This window comes from Alternaria atra (assembly GCF_907166805.1).
Source record: "Alternaria atra isolate CS162 genome assembly, contig: 42, whole genome shotgun sequence".
NCBI lineage: Eukaryota > Fungi > Ascomycota > Dothideomycetes > Pleosporales > Pleosporaceae > Alternaria > Alternaria atra.
The window spans coordinates 105,179-126,219 of record NW_025091342.1 but is presented as its reverse complement, the minus strand read 5'-3'; the positions used below and the strand labels follow the sequence as shown (position 1 = coordinate 126,219).

Sequence of the window (21,041 nt, the reverse complement as noted above, 5' to 3'; positions counted from 1 at the left end):
ATGCCACAAGAGCTTCCACCGTTGGCTCTGTTGTCCGGGACGCGGGCCCTCGAACGGATCGAGTTGGAGAACTGCTGTCTACGAGCATCGGATCTGCGGTCGTTATTGCAAGGCTGCCGCGGCTTGAAGAGCTTCTTGTACACAAGCAGAAGATGTGAGGTCGGACCTTGGAGCCCCTCACCTGCTAAGTTTGTCGAGCTTCTCAGACCCCACGAGACCACGTTACACGCTCTGATACTCGACTTGGACGTCCACCGTTACCAAGACAAGACTGACGACAGGCTTGCGCTCATACAGTCCCTCGCACACATGACAGCGCTCAAGGTTCTCGTCACCGTGCCAGAGATGTGGCACTACGTTGCGGTTGAGGATGATGTGGTTACCAACGACAGCGTCGGGTGGGAAGAGCGGCATCTGTCTGTGCGGGTCCCCCCCAACGTGCAGACACTTGTGTTTGGTTTATCTGAGGCGGAGAAGACGACGTCACCGAGTCAACTCAGCAACCTCCTTAGCATGCGTACGGTGATGGTCCCTGATCTTACCACTCTCTCCATTGGCGGCATAGAACCGGTCTATGTGGAAGAGGTCAAGCGACTTTATCTAGATCTGGAGCCGTTCATGTGCACTGGTCCGCAAGAGCTGCACGCCGAGGTGGGGCCTACCTACGTCAGATCTGTCTTTGACACTGGGCAGTGTCCTCACAACTGGACTGAAGTGAAATGGGCTGAGCAGATGTATGTGGCAGCCCCCAGCGAGATCTGCCTCTTCGCGCGAGCGTACGAGAGGATTCGCAGGGAACTACCTCGGTGAAACTACCGTGCCGACGGCCTCCAAGCAGTGCCAAGAAGGATTTTGAAGCAAGAACGAGGCCGAAATCCAGACATTGTACGCCATACACCTACCTAGCATGTGAGAGGATTTCAACAACCTGGCTGGATAGTTTCACGTATCGGAATGCCGTTCCTGAAGCCGACATCACTGCGATCAGTCAAAAGAATCGTTAGCGGCTTCTCTGCTGGATTATTCACCGTCCACTTCTGAATGTGATCTTAACCAGTAGAGCCAGAGGCTGCAGGACAAGCATCAGCGCCGAGAAGCCCCATCCCGTGTGGCAAAGGAGGCATGCTGCGACAGTACACAGGATACGCTTCGACGTAGTTCCATGAACTTTCACAGCGCATTCGGTTTACCGGCGGGTACGAACTTGATGGTATGTTGAATGAGCCGGCAGTGCGGGCGAAGAGAAAGGCAAGTCGACCTGCGCATTGCGAACTGGCAGGCCCTGTGGACCGGAAGTCAGGCAACAATGGAAGGAAAGGGCAATAGGATTACCGAAATGTCGCCTTCGCTAGTGTCATAGGTCATGGGATGCCGCCTACTCTGGCAATGAATTTGTATAGTAGCTCATCTACGTGGACTGTCTTCATGGTGTCTTTGTCGGCCGTCGATGGGAGACGAATTTGTGATCTTCTTGGTCAAACCCGTGACATGGAGACCACTCGTTGTCCGCTGTCTTATGTCTCTTTGTGTCAAAGCCAATGCCGTTCAGCCCGTTGGCAGCAGCGGATCTAATGAAGCCCAGAAACTGTGTGCCTCTCGCCGACACTGAGGAGTCTTGTCGTACAGACCGTCGAGATTAGATGTGATGATTAACTTTGAGTACCAGGCGTCGTTGTCAAAGTAAAACAGCCACGATATCTACTGCATTGAACTAGAAAGAAGCACACCGCTATGCTTCGGACGAAGAAGAGGCTGATGCCTGCAGCATTACTTTACCGCCAAGTTCAGCTAGTCGACGAATGCGTGCCCCGCCTACCTAGATGTGCAGGAGACTGTTGGCTAGGATGCTTATAACCACCTTATAACCAATACTACTCTAGTTGACCTAATGGGCTGTAGCCTGGCTAGTCCTTCTCTCGATAAGGTGTGGGCTAGGAGACCTCACGTTCATCTGCATGACACTTGGGCTCCACCGTTGAGAATGGCGAGAACGTGTAGAATTGTTGTTCTGATCCGAGCTCTGTCTGAACACCCGTAGTTCGTTTTCTCTGTCGGATACAACCCTGGGTGCGTCTGGCGACAGCCTCTCGACCGTAGCCCCTTACAGTCGGGAGCTAGCAGAGGTGGAGCACAAAGTCGAACGAGGCGGTTGATACTATGCAATTCTGAGCATCATTCGAGGTCCCTGCAGGTGATCTAGCCTGACGCTCTCCTATAGTAACACCTTCCGTCAACTTACGCAAACCCGATAGGTTGCTGAGTGCAGATCGCTCAGTCTTCAGTTGTCCCGTCAGAAGACGTCCCCCATGCCGCTCTGAAGAAGTTCGCCAAAGGCATGAGCAAATGCCTTGCAGATCTGGGTCTTAGGCTCCGAGCATATGTTGTGAGAGAAGTAGTGGGCTCCGTACCATCGCGTAATCTCATTCACGAAGAGCCGTTTCTCACCCATCCCGTCTTCTGCGACGCCGATATCGAGGCGAGTGCCAACCTCGAGTGACTCGAAGAACACCATACTGTCAGTTCGCGCTCGAAGGCTTTCAAAGACCCAAATACAAAACTGCTCGAGATGAGATCGTGTTAACGAAGGCTCCAGGTCCTCCGACAGCAACTCTCGGGATGCAAGTGCCTGGGTCTCTTGGTTGAAGGCCGTCTTCGCAATAGCGACAATCCGCCCACTTCGGCCTCGAATACCCTGTTCATCGCGCTCGGTGACAATGAAAACTCTGAATTCATAGTCTCGCAAGGCCGGAACGAACTCTTGGTGGAACCAGTGCGTTTGACCACTAGATGTCGCATCGTAGGTGGGATCTTTCGATGACTTGTTCGTCTTCGCTAGCATACTCTTCCTGCCTTTCCTCTGCTTCGACGGCTGCTTCGACGCAGGCATCTCCACATTGCATGTAAGCTGTTGCCTGTCTCTCTGCTTTCGAATATGCACGTGCGTAGCGCAGCCACTATGGGTTCTCTTATGAACGGTGATGCTCTCCTCTTGGAGCGCACACGGACCGTGCCCGAAACACGTCTTCGGTCGATACGAAAACTCGGGCGGAGAGGAGCGGGCAATATCATCTAAAGCTCGGATGTCGCCCAGTTTGGCTCTCTCTTGCCACGCCTCACTCTCGTTCGGGTAGGCCCGAAATGCCGTTCCGTGAATATGCTTAAGCAATCGTACTGCACTGTAAACTGAGTCAAGGGTGGGGTTTGTGGGCTCGTCGGTGGTCCAGTGCAGGAACAAAACAGTGCGTAGCGCCTCTCCGTCCTCACCTCGGCAGGAGCTGGACAAGAGACTCTCCCGAAGTTGACGGGTCAGCCAATCCCACGTGTAGGCGTCGACAGCAATTTGGTTCCGCGACTTGACGGCTAACATGGTAACCAGCCCCTGGTGCACATAACAGCCGCCGTCCTCTGCATCGATAACTGTATTGCGCAGATCTAGCACACGAGCCTCTGCTAGCCAGGCATCGTGACCAAGGCTGTCATGATCGTCAGGAAAGTACTGAATAGCAAGGGTGGCGGTTTGGTCGAGCGGCCTCTTGTCAGGGAAGGAGACCCATACTACCTTATCCCATGACGGTGAAGGTGCTTGTAGAGACGGTGCAGGCGGGACTGGCATGAACGTCGTCCGAGGGTGGACGTTTGCGTTGATGGGCGGACTTCTGGTATCAAGAACGTCCTCCGATCTCTGGCGGACGCTTTTCTGTGCGCGTCTGGCCGATTGCTGTTTCTTTCGGCGGAAACGATGTGTTTTACAGTTCGTGTATCCCGCTTCAGGTGCATACTGACAAGAAAGGTTGTATGCTCATAGCCCCTGCGACTTGCGCTCAGCCCTCTTTGCGCCGGTTATACCAGGCATCCTGAAGGCTTCCAGTTGTCTTATGCAATCGATTCGGGTGTGGACGTGGTGCGTAGGATGTGGGCGTTGAAGCGGGCGTTGAAGCGGGCGTTGAAGCGGGCGTTGAAGCGGGCGTTGAAGAGGGCCGATCAACCACCCCCACCGGTTTGGCGCGCGGCGAACAGCACACCTCAACAAAAACAAGGCTGCAAAAACACGACAATCAGCGAGAACTCGGTTTTGGGATAGCCCATCAGAAAATCAGCAAAGCACATCTGCTAGAGGCCGCAACGGCCTCTATAGTCCATCGCGCATCCCTTCGCCTCGATTCGGTGCTGGTAGAGCCGCCGTTGTGGCCACGGCACAGACGGACTAACAAAATTTGCGAGCAGGCTCCACAAGATGGCACGTTCCTCCAACGCAACAACAGCCATCTCGCCGCAACACAGCAACACGAGAGCGACGACGGAGCCCAGGCTCTTCTTTCACAGCCGCAATACAGCATACAGTCACGGATGGGTTTCTGATCCAACCCGTTGCCAACCGACAATGTTGGCAACGTCCCACTCTGACGTGCTCTTGACTGAACGGCATCACCTCTTACGCCACACGCCCGACAAGGTCTGAAGAGATTCGTGCGAGAGCTCTCGTGCTTAGCGGACTCGAAGGCACGCCAAAGCGAAGCATTGCGCTTGTGAAGCTGCGTCCCGCGTAAGATGGCAACGGAGCGGCGTGCGCAAAATGGAAGCTGCTTACCGCTCAGACCACCCTCGCCCACTGTTGTGTGCCGATGAAAATAGAACCCAACCGCCCCCCGGAACGGGCTGAAACACACTCCTTCGCCCGTGAAAACGATCACCTTGATTGCTGCGGCCTATCTGCTTGCTTAATGTAAGCGTATTATCATCCAGTCAACAGCAGCAACCGTATATCCGCATCACGACTAACTGTTTTATCGAGGACGTACAGGTGTTCAGCACCTGTAGCTCACTCGTGACTGGCAAGGACAGAGGTAACCTCGAAAAGGCCAACGTTTTGGTGGCGCGCCGTGCTTTCCTATCGACAACCGCTGCTCTACCACGTCCGCAACCTCGCCTACTGTGATAAGCAAACCGCGGAGTGGGTAGATTCACTTGCGACACGGACTTCTGGGTGTTGGCAATGGTGATCAATGGAAAGCGTGCGACGAAGTCTCTCCAACGGTAGATTTTAGGTGATAATACATCATAGCGGAGTGGAGGGTGAGCAGACCAGCCTGCGAGTCCGGCTGTTCTTCCAATGCAGCTGCAACAAAATAGGCGTCACACTGCGGGCAGGAACCATAAGGGCATTGCGTTGGCCTGTAAGCAACCGCCAATACCACGGTTTTGTGCAAGACACTTCAACTTGCAACCAGGATTTGCTTCTGCGTGTACCTTGACAAGAATGCGCATCGTGTACATCGAATGCTGTTACTTGGGTTTGCAGTCTGTGATGCCTGTAAGCAGAAACGCTCTCGCCTGGTGGCGGGCTTACCCGGATAACGATAGCGCCTGTCTGCAATGCCTTGGACTGCCGATTCTCAAAGTCTCTGGACCCGGCAAAGTCGGTGCTTGCCCAGCTTGAAGCCTTTTGGCAACGCGCATGCCCGGCGAGACATTGAAGGGTGGCGGGTGAAAGATAGGATGCATTACACACACTAGCATCTGGTGGCATGAGGGCACCCTTCATCAGCGTCCCACGATGCGGCTATCGCATCGGGATCTACTGCCACCGATCGTAACCAAGCTGATCTCTTTGAGGTTACAGCTGTACATGTAGGCAAAAGGTAAAGAAGAGATGGTCGCAAGCGATCGCAGATCATAGCATCCTGGTTGAGCACAGGAAACCTGTTCCTGTTCGCCACACTTCACCCAGTAAGTGAGAAGAGACTTTCTCTTCATCACACCAGTGCCGAACGTCTGACCAACTGGTAGTATTACGCACAATGAAGGTGAAAGTCTATGTGTTCGTGCTGATGCTGACCTCGCGAAGCTCTCGTCCCCCCAAAGACCCGAGCAGCAGAGGACAGGTAATACAACTGCTATCTAGGTGTTTGGTAAGAAACGTTCCGCACTCATTGCATGCACTCCAGACACTTGCACGCGAACATGCGTCGTGCTTAGGGAAGTAAGCTTGGACAGGTACCATTATACTACTGCGCTTGAGGTATCATCTGCAGCTTCTACCATGGCCCCAAGCCCTTGCTCTACCAGACGTGCACCTCGTTCAGAAGGCTCGATGCCGTCGACTCCACACCCGCAGCTAGAGACAACTGGCTTTGAAAGGGTGGCGCCTTCCGTCTGCAAATACACCCGTTGCTTCGTTCTCGGCTGCAAGTAGATCTTTTATGATCACATCAAGGGGTTCGAGCACAACATCGTTAGCAGGACATGGGAGCGCCTACTCAACGAATCCTTGTGAAATCGCTCAGCGCCGTGGTGCTGTTTATGTTCCGAAGGTGACGACCTCATATGCTCGGAAGAAATAGAGAACCATGCTGCGGCGCTGCTAAGCCAGAATCCACGGGTCAGGACTGTGAACTTCGAAACAAGCGGGCACGTGCAGCATGCAAAGCTCGGTCTAGACAAATACAAATTGGCAATCTTAGAGACCTGGAAGGACGGTGGATGTTAGTAATACAGCACAAGCCGTACATCTTGAAATCGCTCATCGTACTGGCAGCATAGCTCTGTTGCATTCACTCGAAATAGTTTGTAGTCAATGCTATGGTACTAATTACCCATACTGCACTTCGCCTCACGGTGCTATCCAACCCACCGGGAAGATCATGTCTTATCGGAACGTGGCAGCACATCAGCAACTCTCACAACCCCAGTCCAATACTCACCTCATGCAAGGTCGCAGCACCAAACATCAGCATACAACGCGCATCCAATACGCGCGTAATCCTTCGATGTGAGGATCTCTGCATGGCCCGTCTGCCCGTTGTGGTTCCAGCCTACCGACTGACTTGCGCAGACGTCGCCCAGTCCGGGAAGATCAGGAATCTCGCAGAGCCATCCACCTACGAAGACGTGTTCGAAGGTGTCTAGCTTGCCTGGAGCTATCACCTGGCCAAAGGTACCAGGGTTGAGCTTGTGGGTCTCGGCGCCGTTCCCTGCCACCACGGCGTCCATGGCATTGGTTTCCAGCTCAGGGTCATGCACAAGAGCCTCCATGTTTAATTTCGCGCGCCACTCATTGACGATCTCCATGTAGTCCCTACTAGGGATCGCGGGATGGGTGGTGAGCGTAGGCATTGTGTGTGTAGACGTTAGCGTAGTGGTCATGGTGGAGATGGGACGGGGTCCTTTGATACTGTTGAAAGCGCTAGGCTGGTTATTATACATGGTGCTCGATATCGCGGACATGCTGAGTAGGGAGAAGAGCGTTTCGGCTGCATGCGCCTGACTCGAGCAGGCAGTGTGCAGCGTGCTTTGGGATGGGAGAGACGCAGGCACATGGCCAGACACATGAAAGGCAGCCAAAAGATTTGGAATGGAACCGAGGATGGCTACCATACGAAAGGTAGCGGCAAACATTGTGGAGATCACCTTTGAGAGCACAGAAAAGACGTGGGTATAGAGCGATGGGCCGGAGCAATCGCACTGGGCTATGGATAGTCTGAATACTAGAAGAATCTTGCGTCGGTACTGTATAAAACATGACAGAAGGGAGCGTTATGCTTACGCAGCTGTGTGTCTTACGCGTGCCTCAGCAGGTGATGGCAAGATTGGCAAAATGATGTTCCCAAACGCTCGCGCGCTGATATGACCACCCACGGTGCTCGCCATTATGCGATCAACTCCACAACGCATTCTTTGACAGGCTGTCATATTGGATTTCGTCGTACAGCTGGAACTGGCGATGAGAGCGCCGCTTGGTACAGAGGCAAGGTATATGCATTCATGTCTGTTGTATGGTCCTATTTCTCAGAATTCGGAGGCCAAGAACAGCTCGTCTCTTTCCCGGATGCAGGTGCCCACGTCTGTATCTTTTGTGCCTAGAAGCTGTTTCTCGCACAAAATGGCGATTTACATCCTGCTGTTGTCCGTATCTCCGATCTACAGGGACGTGGTTGCTGTGAGACCGGGACCATGCCTGCATCAACATTGGTGTTCAGATTGAAGACTTCAACACCGTTACGCAGCACCCGTACGGCCACATCTTTCGTATAGCACAGCTCGAATGTGATTCCCCGTTCTAGCTTTTCGGCCTCACTCTTCCACTCGGCTACTGCGCCTTGCAGGCTCAACTGCATCTCGTCTCCGACGGTGATATCGGCCATGGTTAGGGATAGGGCGCCGATATTGGTGAAGCGCACCTTTACCTGCCCATTTGCACGACGGAGTCTCAAGCTGGGCTCCGCAAGAATCACAGCCATCTCATGTCGTGCAGATGAGTATGGCCATTTTACCATGACAATCGCGCTGATGTGCCCTGATTGAATGTTGTCCGGGCAGAGTTTCGCGATGGGTAGGGGATGCATTTGTCGCAGGCTATAGAGACATATACCAGTGATGGAGAGATACTGTCAAGTCTGAGCGAGTACAGAAACCTTTCCCATATGGTGTATACCGCGCATATCGCCCATGTTGCTTATGATGATTGCGACTGGTCTAGTAAGGCGCAGGGATGATGGTATCCGCGTATGAAGCTGATGATACGGCGAGGGTATTCATATCTCCAGGCGATGTCGAGCAGGATGCCTTGGTCAATGCTCCGTACGGACGTGTCAATGCTCCATCTCAGCATGTCCTACGCCAGTTGCTACGACGCACGCTGGTACCAGCTCGTACATTGGCGGATGGCACAAGTAGGTCAGCGAGTTTACAGCACGCACAGCCATTGGTTCGCGCGCAGGAAATCTCCTTCGTCGATCCGTTCGAAGGAAACTCCTTCGTTTGTACCATACAAACCAGTGCGACCGTAGGGCCCTTTGATACTGGAGACCGCAGCGGGCCACCATCTATCTCCAGAGAGCTTGCGCAACGTCGAAAAGTCGCCATGCACCTTTTGAGCCCCAGCTCGAGAATGTAGCCAGCGAAGAAGAACTTCACGTAGAGACGGCCTTGTGTGACGTCTCGCGAGCAGCGCTTTATCAAGATACGGGCTTGGTCAAGAAGTATTCAGAGAGCCCCTACGGTGCCCGACGTCCAGCGGCTGCGCGCACTTGCAGCGTACCGGAAAATCTACCGAACTCGTTAGAGAAGAAGTCTCCGCAGATCGACGGCAACGACACAGACAGAGTCTCCAGTCCGCAGAGTATCCGGAACAACGCACAGTAGTGCTGGCCACCACCGTTGGGAGAGCCAGGGTGCGGGTACCAGAACCCATCTCGTGATCGGGGACTATGCTCCAGAACGTGCGGCGTACGTGGACGGACGGATGGAAGGGCTTCGGCGCTCAGCTGGAGGTCAAAGTCATGGGCGGCAGGATATGCCTTGCATGCCACAGCCTGTACGAGTACACTTGGTGTTCTACGAGCGTCTCAGTAAGAGTGATCATACTTTACACTAGCAGATGTTTGTACCCGCTACGACATTCGAGTCGTTATGATTCTAGTCATCGCCCCGCGAATCTATCGGATGATTTGGTATTGCCGACGACCTCTGCATCCCTACAGTCTCCAGGCGTCCAGACGACAGCATATCCTGATGGGCAGGCAAGCAGCGGATCCCAAAGCCGGTCACGCGTAAGCTAGCGCCACAGTACATGGTAAGCGGCTTCGCCCTGTTTCGTGGGCTCGGTGCACATAAAGTGCCTGGTTGCGTAATGCATCGCAGCGCAGCCAGGGGGTAGTATCCATTGAGTCCACTTCTGTCTTACTCAACATGTACACACAAGCTCTCGCCCTACTTTATTGGACTGCTGGCGTTAGTGGGCATATGTAAGTGTCTTCCCACAATGACGTGTGCACGCCGTCTGCAGCAGTCGGACCACAGAATGCGTGACATGGCCAGACCACAGACTAATGACTGGCCAGGTCGCTTTGGTATCCTGGGCCGCTCGGCGGTGCTAGAGAAGCCAACGCGATGTCTACGTATGTAGACCCCGAGCTTAACTTCCCTCTAGGATGTTGTGACGAGGACGGCCAAGCCACTTTGCCGAGCCCGGGTGTCTGTCGAGGCCATATTGACATGTTCGATGAGCAGGAGGCGCAAGTGGTCTGGCAGGCTGGCCAAGACGCCTACTTCCAGCTTTCCGACCACACTTACACAGCAGGCGTGCCGGGAAGCACACACTACGGAGGCAGCTGCCAGGTAGGCTTCTCTCTGGACCGCGGCCAGACGTGGAGGGCAGCGGCTTCGTTTTCTGGAAACTGCCCACGCCGGGCAGAAGACGGATCGCCCAGTAGCCAAACGTTTGACTTTCAGGTTCCCCGTGGCATGCCGAGCGGCGACGCCTTGTTTGCCTGGGTCTGGCTGAACCGCGAGCACGAGATGTTTGTCAACTGTGCCAAGGTCCAAATTGCAGGCAATGCTTCGCGTGTTCTATCGGCCGGCATGTCTCTTTCTTCTGATGGAGTCCGGCAGCAGAAGAGAGTAAGATCTTCCCGCTCCTGTGAGTGGAATACAGCTCCCATGATGGAAACGAGCTACTACACCACTGACGCCGAGTGCATGCCCGACGCCAAGTTACAGCATACGCAAAGCGACGACTTTGAGCTAGGCTGGGATGTGACGTGCGGCGCTGTAGAGGGCGACGGCGCTTTCCCAATCCAGATGATCGAGTGCTGAGGATGCTCATGTCATCATCCGCTCACACGTCAGGATCAGCTTTTCGTTGTAGAAGCGGTTGCAAGGGAGGCAGCTACTCAGGCGTGCTGCTACATGGAAAAATCAAGGGCTGAACCCTTTTTCCGTAATGAGATCGATAGATGTTCGTACAAAAATGAGCAACATGGAGTCTTTCCCTTACGCCTACTTCGTTCCATCGAGTCAGGGTGCCGTGTACTGTACTACGTCGCCCCGTGTCTTTGACACTACAACCAAACCAAAGATGTTCTTTGTTTTAGAGCTGTATTTTCATGCTGATCATGGGGCGAATACATGTTATCACGCGCCGTCTGGCATATCTGGATGCTCAGGATTCGTGTCGAGGTCACACTTACGTGGCGGGCGATCAGAACACAATCGAATCACGAGCGTTGGTCCTTACATTCGCGTACTGACATTGGGAAACACGTAGTCATGAGTGGTGGTTCCCTTGGAATCCTTTCCCTACTACCCAGCGCCAAGGGATACGTCGCCATCCTATCCCAGAGTTTACAAACAAAATAAAATCCCTTGAGTAGAGCGCGAAGCTTCTATATCGTGAACTATCCCTTTTCCACGTCTCTTAACATGTGCTAGCGCGCCGCCTAAGTGTCTTCGTTTGTGTCAAGCAATATGTCCTGGGTTGATAACGGGTGCATGACCATGGCGTAGCCACGAGTACACTGCCGTACATAGACTAGAGATGAATCGCTATCGAGCCACGGCAGCGATAACAAGGCCTGTATACTCTATTCATGACTATACCCAGACGGTCGCGGGCCGCGGGCCTGCTACTCGAACGTCTCTTTAGTGATCTCATGCGTGCCTTCCATGAGAAAACCTGTCATCGACTGCCAATCGAATGACTCGTGAAACGCTCATTTATAGCGGTGACATGTCTCATCGTCGTATATAGGTAACACAGGAGGCGTGAGGTCTAGCTTCGCAGTACAGGCAATATTGAACTTGACTGAACACGACATAGATCGTTGTCTCCGGGATTTACAGCTCCGTGAGTGCCTTTCAATAAAAAGGTCCCTTCTCACTATGAGCATCGCAATCGAGGTAACGACTTGTTGGTGTTGAACCATCGTTTCATACACGTCTTCGCTGATCGTCTTCGCAGCATCTTCACGCGTGGTGTTAAGAGGCCACCTATACCGTCTTCCGGTCGTTACGTTCATTTTCTGTTCTCCGATACGCTCGAGTCATCACCGACCACGACGATCGCAGGCGCAGGACTAGCCTCAGCATCAACCTCCTCGTTCTTCTTGCTTCTGGTGAACAAGCCCTTGACCTTCCTCATGCCTTTGCAGCACCAGCGGTAGACCACGACGACCGGCATGCCAACAACATGCGCAATAGCAGCGAACCATTCATCGGGGAAGCACCTAATGAGGACTGCCCACGGAATACAAACGAAACCAGTGATGATGCTGATAGCCCACTGTGTGCCATCGATACCTCCGGGCTTGATCTGGAAGGCGCGGCCACCGACGAACACAATGAGAACCTGCAGGCCAATAATCATGACAACGATGCCAATGAAGAACCAATTGCGAAGGATACCCTCAAGCACGTTGGGCTTGTTGTCGAGACGCCTGTTGTTGAAGATGTTGAAGATTTGCATCCAGACGAAGCTGTTGAAGATGACGGTGTCGAGCTCGAGTTGCTTGTTGGGGTCGGAAAGGTCGTAGCCAAGGATATCGCCACCAGCGAAGTAAAGCACGAAGATGACTGTGATCTTGTAGATGTTTTGACCAATTATTTGCTTCCACATGGTCGTCGTGATAAGAGGGCCTTTGCCCTGTGGTGGGCGGTCGAGGATCTTCTCGGTCGGTGGGTCGGTAGCGAGTGCGAGCGCCGCGAAGGTGTCCATGATCAAGTTTACCCATAGAAGCTGTACAGCTCTGAGTGCAGGCTTCATCTCGTCATCGTATGCCGCGGTAACGAAGGCGAGCACGACTGCGGTGATGTTGACAGTGATTTGAAACTATCGGCGTTAGTGAATGTGAATCAGAGGGAAGGGCTTAGTGTGACTTACTTGGAGGAACTTTTGCACAGCGTCATTGACAGCTCGACCCCACATCAACGCAGTGATGATAGAAGAAAAGTTGTCGTCCATGAGAATGATGGAAGACGCTTCCTTGGCAACCTCAGTACCGGAAACCATGGAGAAGCCAACGTTGGCTGCCTTGAGCGCTGGAGCGTCGTTGGTGCCATCGCCGGTAACAGCGACAATCTCACCAAGTGCCTTCAGACGAGTAACCAGGATGCGCTTGTCCTCAGGCGATGAGCGGGCCAATACCTGCAAGCGTGGCAGCATCTCATCTAACTGTTCGGTTGAGAGGCGGCGGAAGTCGGGTCCTTCCATCACCAAGCCACCTTCGGTATAAATGAGGCATTCAGTTGCGATCGCTCGTGCAGTTTGCATGTTGTCACCAGTAACCATTCTTACAGTAACGCCAGCCTTCTGTGCCTTACGAACTGCCTCGGGCACACCAGGGCGTACGGGGTCCCGAATTCCGACGAGGCCGGAGAATGTGAAATCGCACAGCAAAGAGGCGAAGTCGACACTGCCACCATCCGTGAGCGCAGCATTGGCCGTTGGCCATTGTGGGAAGTCGCGGTAGACCAAGCCGATAGTCCTAAGGGACCTGTTCGCATATTCGTTGATCGTATCGGTCAGGCCCTGACGGTGTTCTTCGGAAAGTGGCTCTGACTCCAAAGTCTCGAAGTGCGCGAACGCGGATGCGAAGCTGAGGAGGATTTCGGATGCGCCTTTGACGACAAGGCGGTATTGGCCGTTCTGAAGCTTGACAACCGCGCCCATACACTTCTTCGCCGAGTCAAAAGGAAACATATGCGATACCTGCTGGTTATCCCGAGTCTCTGACAACGAGACAAGTCCAAGGTGGTCTTTGGCGAGCTCTAGTAGCGCAGTCTCAGTCTTAGAACCGACGAAAACTGGCTTGCCATCCTCTTGGCCTTCGAATGTTGTGGAGTTGATTGCGATGGATTGAATGAGAAGCTCCTTCGCAGCAGATGAAATTTTCGATGCCCATGCTGATATCGCTTGGTCCTTTTCCGACGCGGCATCAGCGTGTACAAAGCTCGTAGTGCCGAATGTGCCGGCAACGACCGTCATTCGGTTGGTTGTCTGGAGGTGTGAGAATATGTCTATGTATAGTTGATATATAGCACTTACCAAAGTACCAGTCTTATCAGAGCAAATAGTTGTGGCATTTCCCATCGTCTCACATGCTCGCAAGATCCTGACGAGGTTGTTCTCCTTCAGCATCTTTGTTGTCGCGAAAGCCAGTGCTAATGTCACAGCCAAGGGAAGACCTTCTGGTACCGCTACCACAATGATGGTGACAGCGACGATAAGAATATCCATAAAGGCTGAGCCTTTCTGCGACGCTGATCGAGTGTCACCAGACAGCCCGCCAACGAAGCGGAAAAGAAGGATGAAGAACAGGATACCGGCAGCTGCGGTTCCAAGATAGGCAATAGACATTGCAAGCTTACCAAGCTTCTCCTGAAGTGGTGTAGCCTCGATCTCGACGCGAACAGACATCATAATCTGGCCAAAACTGCTGTGTTCTCCGACGGAGGTTGCCATAAAGGTACCAACACCTTCGAGCACCTTTGCACCAGAGACGACGAATGGATCGAGGTTTTTCGCTGGCTGTCCCGACTCCAGTGCCTTCATAACAGCAGCGCCTGGAGTCTTTCGCATAGCATCCGACTCTCCTGTGGCAGAAGACTCATCGCACTTGACGTCAGAGCCGTCTATGAAGATACCGTCGACTGGGATGACATCTCCGGGTTCCATGTGTATGATATCTCCAGCAAGAACATCATAGATGCTGATCATTGCCGTCCTTCCAGAGCGTGTCACTTTGATATCGCGTTGTTCTTTCTTTGCGTTGAGCTTCGCAAACGCCACCTCCTTTTGCCAGTCGTTGACGGCTGTGACGAGCACAACGATGACGATTGCCACAACAATCGCACAACCCTCGACCCAGTCAACAGGTGTCGGAGAACCGGGTGGATGCTCTGCACCGAATGTCTCGTAGAGTCCAAGTGCTAGGGATATCGCTGCTGCAACGGTAAGGACAATCAGGACTGTGTCGTTGTAGGCATTCCATATTAGTCTCCATAGAGGCGTAACTTTCTTGGGTGGTAGTACGTTCCGTCCGTGTATGCGAATCCGATCCTCGAACGGCTTTCCATCACTCGGCGGTCGACTTGATTCTTTTCCTTTCGTAGGTGTCTGCGGGTTCGTTGCTTCGTCGAAGGAGATGTGCCGAGGGACAGTCGACTCATCCGCACTCAGACCGGTGTGGATATTTGATTGTAGGCCGGCTGTGATGCCATAAATGCCACCCAGAGCTTGGTAAACAGGAAGGGACTTGAGGTTTAGGAGCTTGCTGAGTTGTGATGGAGTAAATGCAAACGGGTTGTCGGTGTTCGCTGCAGCTTCAGCGCGCAGCTCCTGTTGCAACGCTGTGTTGTAGTCTCCTACTACAGTAGATACACCGCTTGTGGACGCATTACTCGGCGATATCGGCGTCGGAAATGGGTCTGATGTTTGCGATGTAACAGTGTCGGCCTGACTCAGCGCACGCTGTCGCGTGTTGATTTGTAGTGTCAGAGGGGTAAGTTTGCCGGTCTCCATCTTGGATGAAATAACGATGGTTCGATGAAAATACAAGAAGAATGTAGTTGGGAGTAGTGTTTTGAGTATTTTGCTCTGTATGATAATAGGAGAAGACTTGGACCAAGTACAAGTAAAGGACGCATCGCAAGCCACCATATACACACGGAGTGGGCTGTGCAGTAGCGGATGATGCCCGATCCGGTTAGATGCCTGTTGAGCGATGCGGGCATGACTGCCTTGCCTTTGTTCGGACACAGCCTCGCCAGGCAGTCACTATTCTTGCCGGGCAGTAACTACCCTCACCAGGCAGTCACCAGCCTCACGAGGCTGCACGACATCATGGCTTGTCTTGCACGCACGGCGATCCCAGCCACAAATGACCGTTGCGTCTTCTGGTATATATCGACTAGGTCGCCAGCCGGAGGCCCAGCGGTCGAGCATCAACCACCAATACTTCAATATCACATGTTATAGAGACATCATGACCGAGCTGTCGCCAAACTCTACTACTATGCAAGCTCGGCATAAACACGAGCGGAATGCCTCCATGAACTCACCTACCGATATGCCTACGTCAGCCAACATAAGCGGATCCCTTGTATCCCAAACTGCTAACAAACAGTCAACCAAAATCACACCGAGTCACAGCAGGGGAGTCTCTGTAGATTCTTCACAGGACGGCGATGATGACGGATCACTAAGAAAGAACCACAGCTACAAACGCGCCGAAGAACCGCCGCGCAACGAAGACGGCAAGATGGTGTGCAAGTATCAAGGATGTCGTGGTACATCTTTCGACCGAAAATGCGACTGGAGGTGAGCGATTCCAAGTCATACGTTCGACAACGATCCCTGATTGACTTTGGTGCAGCAAGCACATGGACAAGCATGATCGTCCTTACAAGTGCAACGTGAAAGGATGCGAAAAGCTTCAAGGCTTTACTTACAGCGGTGGCCTTCTCCGTCACGAGCGTGAAGTTCACAAGATGCATGGTGGCCCCAAGAAATCACTCTTCTGCCCGTTCCACGACTGCAAACGCAGCTCGGGCGCCGGCTTCACACGCAAGGAGAATCTGGCGGAGCATGTCCGCCGCGCACACCGGAGAACATCAATGTCTGCAGATACGCATGGTTTGATCATCCGCCGCGACGTGCCCAGGCGCGAGATGGAAGATTCGCCCACCGCTAAGTCACGCTCCTCAGAGTCACCCTACAATGACCTCGACGAGGACGGCATTGAGGAGGACCTAAGTCTGAAGCGCAAGCGAGTAGGATCGGACTCTGGTGTTTCAGATTGTGGAAACGACGAGATGCGCTCTGAGATCAAGCGTCTTCGACAAGAGAATGAGGAGAAGGACTCACGACTACGGCAGCTAGAGCAGGCTGTCATGGTTTTACAGCAGCGTCATAAATAACGATGAGTATGGTATTCGTGCAAGCTCTATCGGTGCTTAACATGGCGTATCGTCTCTTGTCTGTTTTATCCTTTACTCCTTAGATTCTTGTTTCCCTCACCACACATATTGCTGGAGTCTTTTTTCTATGACGACCCAAGTTGTATATATTGCTTACCCACCAAAACTATGATATCACTCACCACTAGAAATTAGATCACGTCTCGATAATCAGACAGCGAAATCTTTAGCCAGCGATCAGCTCTCTTTACTGGCGCCCTGAGCCAGAAGAACGTTGGGGGCTTGTCTGCGGCAGCAATCGGCACGGTGTGCTACCAGGATGCTGACTATGCGGATGAGGCCACGCGCCTCACGTTTCGCAAGGCTCTCTTCGCATCGGCAGCTGGCAGGCAAAAAAAGGTCTTTGGCAAGGGGGGTATGCGCCACCAATACTATAAATGTAACATCCGCCTGATTTTGCACGGCAACTGGTGGGACGTCACTAGGTGGGAAAGATTGCAGGAGAGGGTTTCGCTTTAATTTGGTTGGGTACAAGATAATAGAAGATAGGGAGCTGACAATGCTACTGCCCACCCGAGTTAGAAAACTGAATCTTATTGTCGATCGGTGGTCAGTGGCGGTCAGATTCAAGAGCCGAGAAATTGGGGACGAAATTGCAAGCCTTGGACGTAATCTAGAGCTCACTACGCAAGCGATGGAGAAAGGCTGAAAAGGGCCTGAGGAGGACTTTGCGGCAAGCTTGGTGGAAGCATCGGTGGGCGACATCAACCTGGTGTCCTCCGTCAAATCTCTCAGGCCCCTCTCTACCTGCCGGGCCACGCTGTCCAAGCCGATTGGTGTGAGAAACTGCCCCCTCGCCAGGCACCCAGAGCACGGATGCCGGTTTGCCGCCATGCGAGTTCTTGCTCCGCGTACCCCTGAACATTCGTATGGAAAAAAATGACAATCCTGCAAGGCTGATAGACGCTAGATGTCATATTTTCGGTTAGGATTGGTACAAGGCCACTCTACCAGTAGTGCGTGATAGATGCAGGAAGGCGAAGCGTGTCAGTTGTAAGCAACCACTGTGATATTCGTGCTTTAGAAAATGTTTTTTTTGATAATCTGGCTTTGCAGTCACATGTACAAGTACCCTTCTTTGTTTCATATCTTGAACGATCCTCCGATGGTTGTCCAAGCGCAACTATGCGAGTTACGCCCCTCGATTCGCAGCAGCTAGTGGCCTTGTTGGGATTGTGATTGAATTGTAACTGGTTCCCCATGGCTACTTTCCGCCGGACCAATAGAGAAAGAGGCTGGTCATGCGGCCTTTTTGTCACGGATCAGATGTATCCCTTACAGAAGCGCGTGGTCCGCCCCACTTGATCGAGTCAGATTGGCCGCCATGCAAGCTACACGCATCCGCCCGTGTCTTTCCAAGCCACGCCACAGGAAAGTGATGCACTGGCTAAACCACAAACTGATAATGCTGGGAGTACATAAATCGACAGTTTGCTGCCAACTTCCTCTTGTGGAAGCATGGAGATAGCCAGACAGATCTATCTGGGAGACGTGCGTGGATCGATCGGCGTTACAACCTTTACGATAATATCATCCATCACATTTTTCCATTGGGCGAGGCTTTCGCGCTGTTCTGCTGACACGAACTCTACCCATGCATACTGTAAAATGGTCAGAAGATCATTCCGAGACAGGTCCCTCTTTGTCAAAAGTTCAGCCTCACACAAACATGTTGAGAGCGTCTCTGTATGGCAAAAACCGCACAGGAAACCGGAACAACCCCAAAATTGTACGTCTTCCACGCGGTTTGCGCGGTCCTCACCGCCATTCGTAGAGTAGGCCAAAAAATCATAACAGCAGCTTGAGCGTCGAGGAATTTCGGTTAACATTGGTGGTATACCTATTCTATCCTGCGGACTACAGTTCCTCTCAAAATATATAAGAAAGCGGCGGATGCGGTCACTACTGTGCTAGGGAAGAGATCCGTTGTAAGTTCGACGTCAACTACATCAGCACGGCGGTATAAGGTGCAGGGTACGAAGAGGCAGCCTATGATGTAGCCGAGATGGGTTTGTCCTTGCCTCGGCCTTTGATACCCTTGTTGGAGTTCTTGTACAGTGAGGCAAAGTACTCCCAAAGCTCCTTGTCCTCTTGCGAGACATAATCGCCAGGGTTGATGGCCGCAAACTTCGTGGTAAGATGCCTGAGCGTAGCGGCATGGAACTTGTTTTGGTGCGACTACAGCGAGTTAGTTATGGGATAGAGAGCCAGGATTCACGAAACTGACCTTGAGGTTGCCTAGCAGAGTGAACTGCTTGTCACAATCGCCCAGCTTACAACTGAAGGGCTTAATCTGTTGGTGAACGATCTTATGGGCTCGAACGTTGCCACGTTGAGAGAATGTCTTGCCGCAAATGTCGCAGCTGTAGGGTCGCTCTCCTGTGTGACGCCTCTCGTGCGTCTTGAGGTTACCCAGCTGCGAGAATGATTGGCCACATCCTGGTGCTTTGCAAGGGAATGGCTTATCACCCGTATGAGCGCGGATGTGGATCTCAAGATGCGACTCTGTGTTGAAGCTCTTGTTGCAGTCTTGTAAAATGCACTGGTGACGCTTCCTGGGCTTCTGAGCAGTATCCGCTGCATTGTCCTGCTTCATCATTAGCGATGTCAAGCTGGAGATCCTCAAATCGAATGACATACTTTCTGCTCATTCTCTTGAGGTGGGTTCGTCTGTTTCGCCTGGATGGCACTCATGAGTTTGTCCACGTTGGTGGCATTGTCTCTGCTAATACCAGGCCACAGTATGTCTTCCTTCTGTGTGTCAGACCCGCCTTCTAAGAAGATTTTGGAGGCGACCGGTGAATGATGCTCATAATTTGTCGAGGTGGTAACCTAAATATCTTTGTCGAATTCCGCTTCATAAGAACCATAGGGAAGGTATGGCCGGTTGTAAGTCGAAACGACGCGATTTTCGTCTATCGTTCCTCCCGGGTAAAGAGTCTGTTGTCCACGTTGGTTTCAAGAACAGTCTTAAAGCAGATGTAAATCTAAGGGAGCAGCAGTTTCATGATGATATATGGTTTTAGAGCTGAATCAACATGGATGTGTTGCAGGTTGGTCAACACCTCGGAAAATGGCCCGATGGGGTACGCTGAGTCTCCTGAGGACGGACATGCATGTCGTATGCAAGATTGATACGTAATCTAGAAGAAAACACCGGATTGAGACATGATAGCGAGATAGACGGCGACAAGCTTGGCTAAGGATCTTACACTCCCATGTATCTTTAAAGTATTGATTGAGACGCCTACTGGCGGCGGGAGCGGGCCATAGCTATCGGTTGGGATACCCTTTCTTTACGAGCCAGTAACACTTTCATCGGTGTGAGCGGATGCGTCGTCCCCTCATATGAGTTGTAAGGTCAAAGCTCGATCGCCCGAGCTTATGGGTGCGGCACCCAGCATGCTAGGTGAGTTCAGTATCTGCTGCTGCAGCACAATGCGTGCCCATTTTCAAAAGCCACAACAGGGTCAACCATGCTCCCACACTGCGCAGTAAACAGCTAATGACAGACTTGGCTACCGTTACATGCAGTCAGAAATCCTGATTCAGCAATGCAGGAACCAGCTGTCTTCTAGAGGCGTTGGCGCCGCCAATAAGAGCTTGCAATACGACGCTTGCGCGATCCATCCATCCCTGCTTTAACGAAGAGACTGACATACATCTTTGCCATTACAGGAGCCGAGTCTTAAGAAAAGATTTCGCAATTCAAGGCGTTTCCGAGATCTGGCAATGCGACAAATTGGGGTAGGCTCTAGTACCAGGAGTCAACTAGTTATATTGAGCTTCACAGAGGCTCTCTCCTGTCAGAAATTGGCAACTAAGCCAATTCCCACGCCGCCTGCCCCAAGGCTGCCCGCCAATTTGTTGCAGGCTGCCAGACACATACAGTGGCCGAACTCCAGTCGGAACACAGCCCACAAACCGTACATGTTCACCGGAAAAGTAGCCTCCTTCCCATCGCTAACCCTGCGCCATGACTAGAGCCGCAGTCCGGTGAGAATTTGCGGCTATAGCATTTTGGCCAAATGTCAGACTTGAGAGCCATTAACCCAAGCAAGACATTTTCGACCTATCTCCTACACTATTTAGCCCACCCAGGCCTCCAAAGCCGCACGACATCAAATTCGTCTCTCGGGATCTAGCGCAACTCATACGTCAATGCGCGGACATATCCAACCTCCTCACAACAGATCCGAAGACAGCTGAAACATCAACAAAGACACCAACTGATGGTTACGACCGCTATCATGGATCAGCCTCAACCCACGACACCACTTTACCCGGCC

General features: G+C 52.5%; 7 protein-coding genes across 7 annotated transcripts; 3 read left to right on the top strand and 4 right to left on the bottom strand.

Moving 5' to 3' along the window:
• ALTATR162_LOCUS12141 (uncharacterized protein) lies at window positions 1-810 on the top strand (the record flags this gene model as incomplete). The annotated part of the gene is made up of 1 exon (XM_043319787.1): window positions 1-810. One exon carries the CDS (start codon window positions 1-3, stop codon window positions 808-810), a length of 810 nt encoding a protein of 269 aa, XP_043175722.1.
• Window positions 811-2,290: 1,480 nt separating this feature from the next.
• On the bottom strand, window positions 2,291-3,613 carry ALTATR162_LOCUS12140 (uncharacterized protein; the record flags this gene model as incomplete). The annotated part of the gene is made up of 1 exon (XM_043319786.1): window positions 2,291-3,613. The coding sequence occupies one exon, from the start codon at window positions 3,611-3,613 to the stop codon at window positions 2,291-2,293; it is 1,323 nt and encodes a 440-aa protein (XP_043175721.1).
• A 3,089-nt stretch (window positions 3,614-6,702) lies between these two features.
• ALTATR162_LOCUS12139 (uncharacterized protein) lies at window positions 6,703-7,143 on the bottom strand (the record flags this gene model as incomplete). The annotated part of the gene is made up of 1 exon (XM_043319785.1): window positions 6,703-7,143. One exon carries the CDS (start codon window positions 7,141-7,143, stop codon window positions 6,703-6,705), a length of 441 nt encoding a protein of 146 aa, XP_043175720.1.
• A 2,544-nt stretch (window positions 7,144-9,687) lies between these two features.
• ALTATR162_LOCUS12138 (uncharacterized protein) lies at window positions 9,688-10,593 on the top strand (the record flags this gene model as incomplete). Its single annotated transcript, XM_043319784.1, has 2 exons — window positions 9,688-9,743; window positions 9,840-10,593. The coding sequence occupies 2 exons, from the start codon at window positions 9,688-9,690 to the stop codon at window positions 10,591-10,593; spliced, it is 810 nt and encodes a 269-aa protein (XP_043175719.1).
• A 1,198-nt stretch (window positions 10,594-11,791) lies between these two features.
• Window positions 11,792-15,295, bottom strand: ALTATR162_LOCUS12137 (uncharacterized protein; the record flags this gene model as incomplete). Its single annotated transcript, XM_043319783.1, has 3 exons — window positions 11,792-12,604; window positions 12,656-13,771; window positions 13,820-15,295. The coding sequence occupies 3 exons, from the start codon at window positions 15,293-15,295 to the stop codon at window positions 11,792-11,794; spliced, it is 3,405 nt and encodes a 1,134-aa protein (XP_043175718.1).
• A 547-nt stretch (window positions 15,296-15,842) lies between these two features.
• On the top strand, window positions 15,843-16,692 carry ALTATR162_LOCUS12136 (uncharacterized protein; the record flags this gene model as incomplete). Its single annotated transcript, XM_043319782.1, has 2 exons — window positions 15,843-16,093; window positions 16,149-16,692. 2 exons carry the CDS (start codon window positions 15,843-15,845, stop codon window positions 16,690-16,692), a joined length of 795 nt encoding a protein of 264 aa, XP_043175717.1.
• A 2,049-nt stretch (window positions 16,693-18,741) lies between these two features.
• Window positions 18,742-19,446, bottom strand: ALTATR162_LOCUS12135 (uncharacterized protein; the record flags this gene model as incomplete). Its single annotated transcript, XM_043319781.1, has 3 exons — window positions 18,742-18,930; window positions 18,980-19,339; window positions 19,393-19,446. 3 exons carry the CDS (start codon window positions 19,444-19,446, stop codon window positions 18,742-18,744), a joined length of 603 nt encoding a protein of 200 aa, XP_043175716.1.
• Window positions 19,447-21,041: the final 1,595 nt, after the last annotated feature.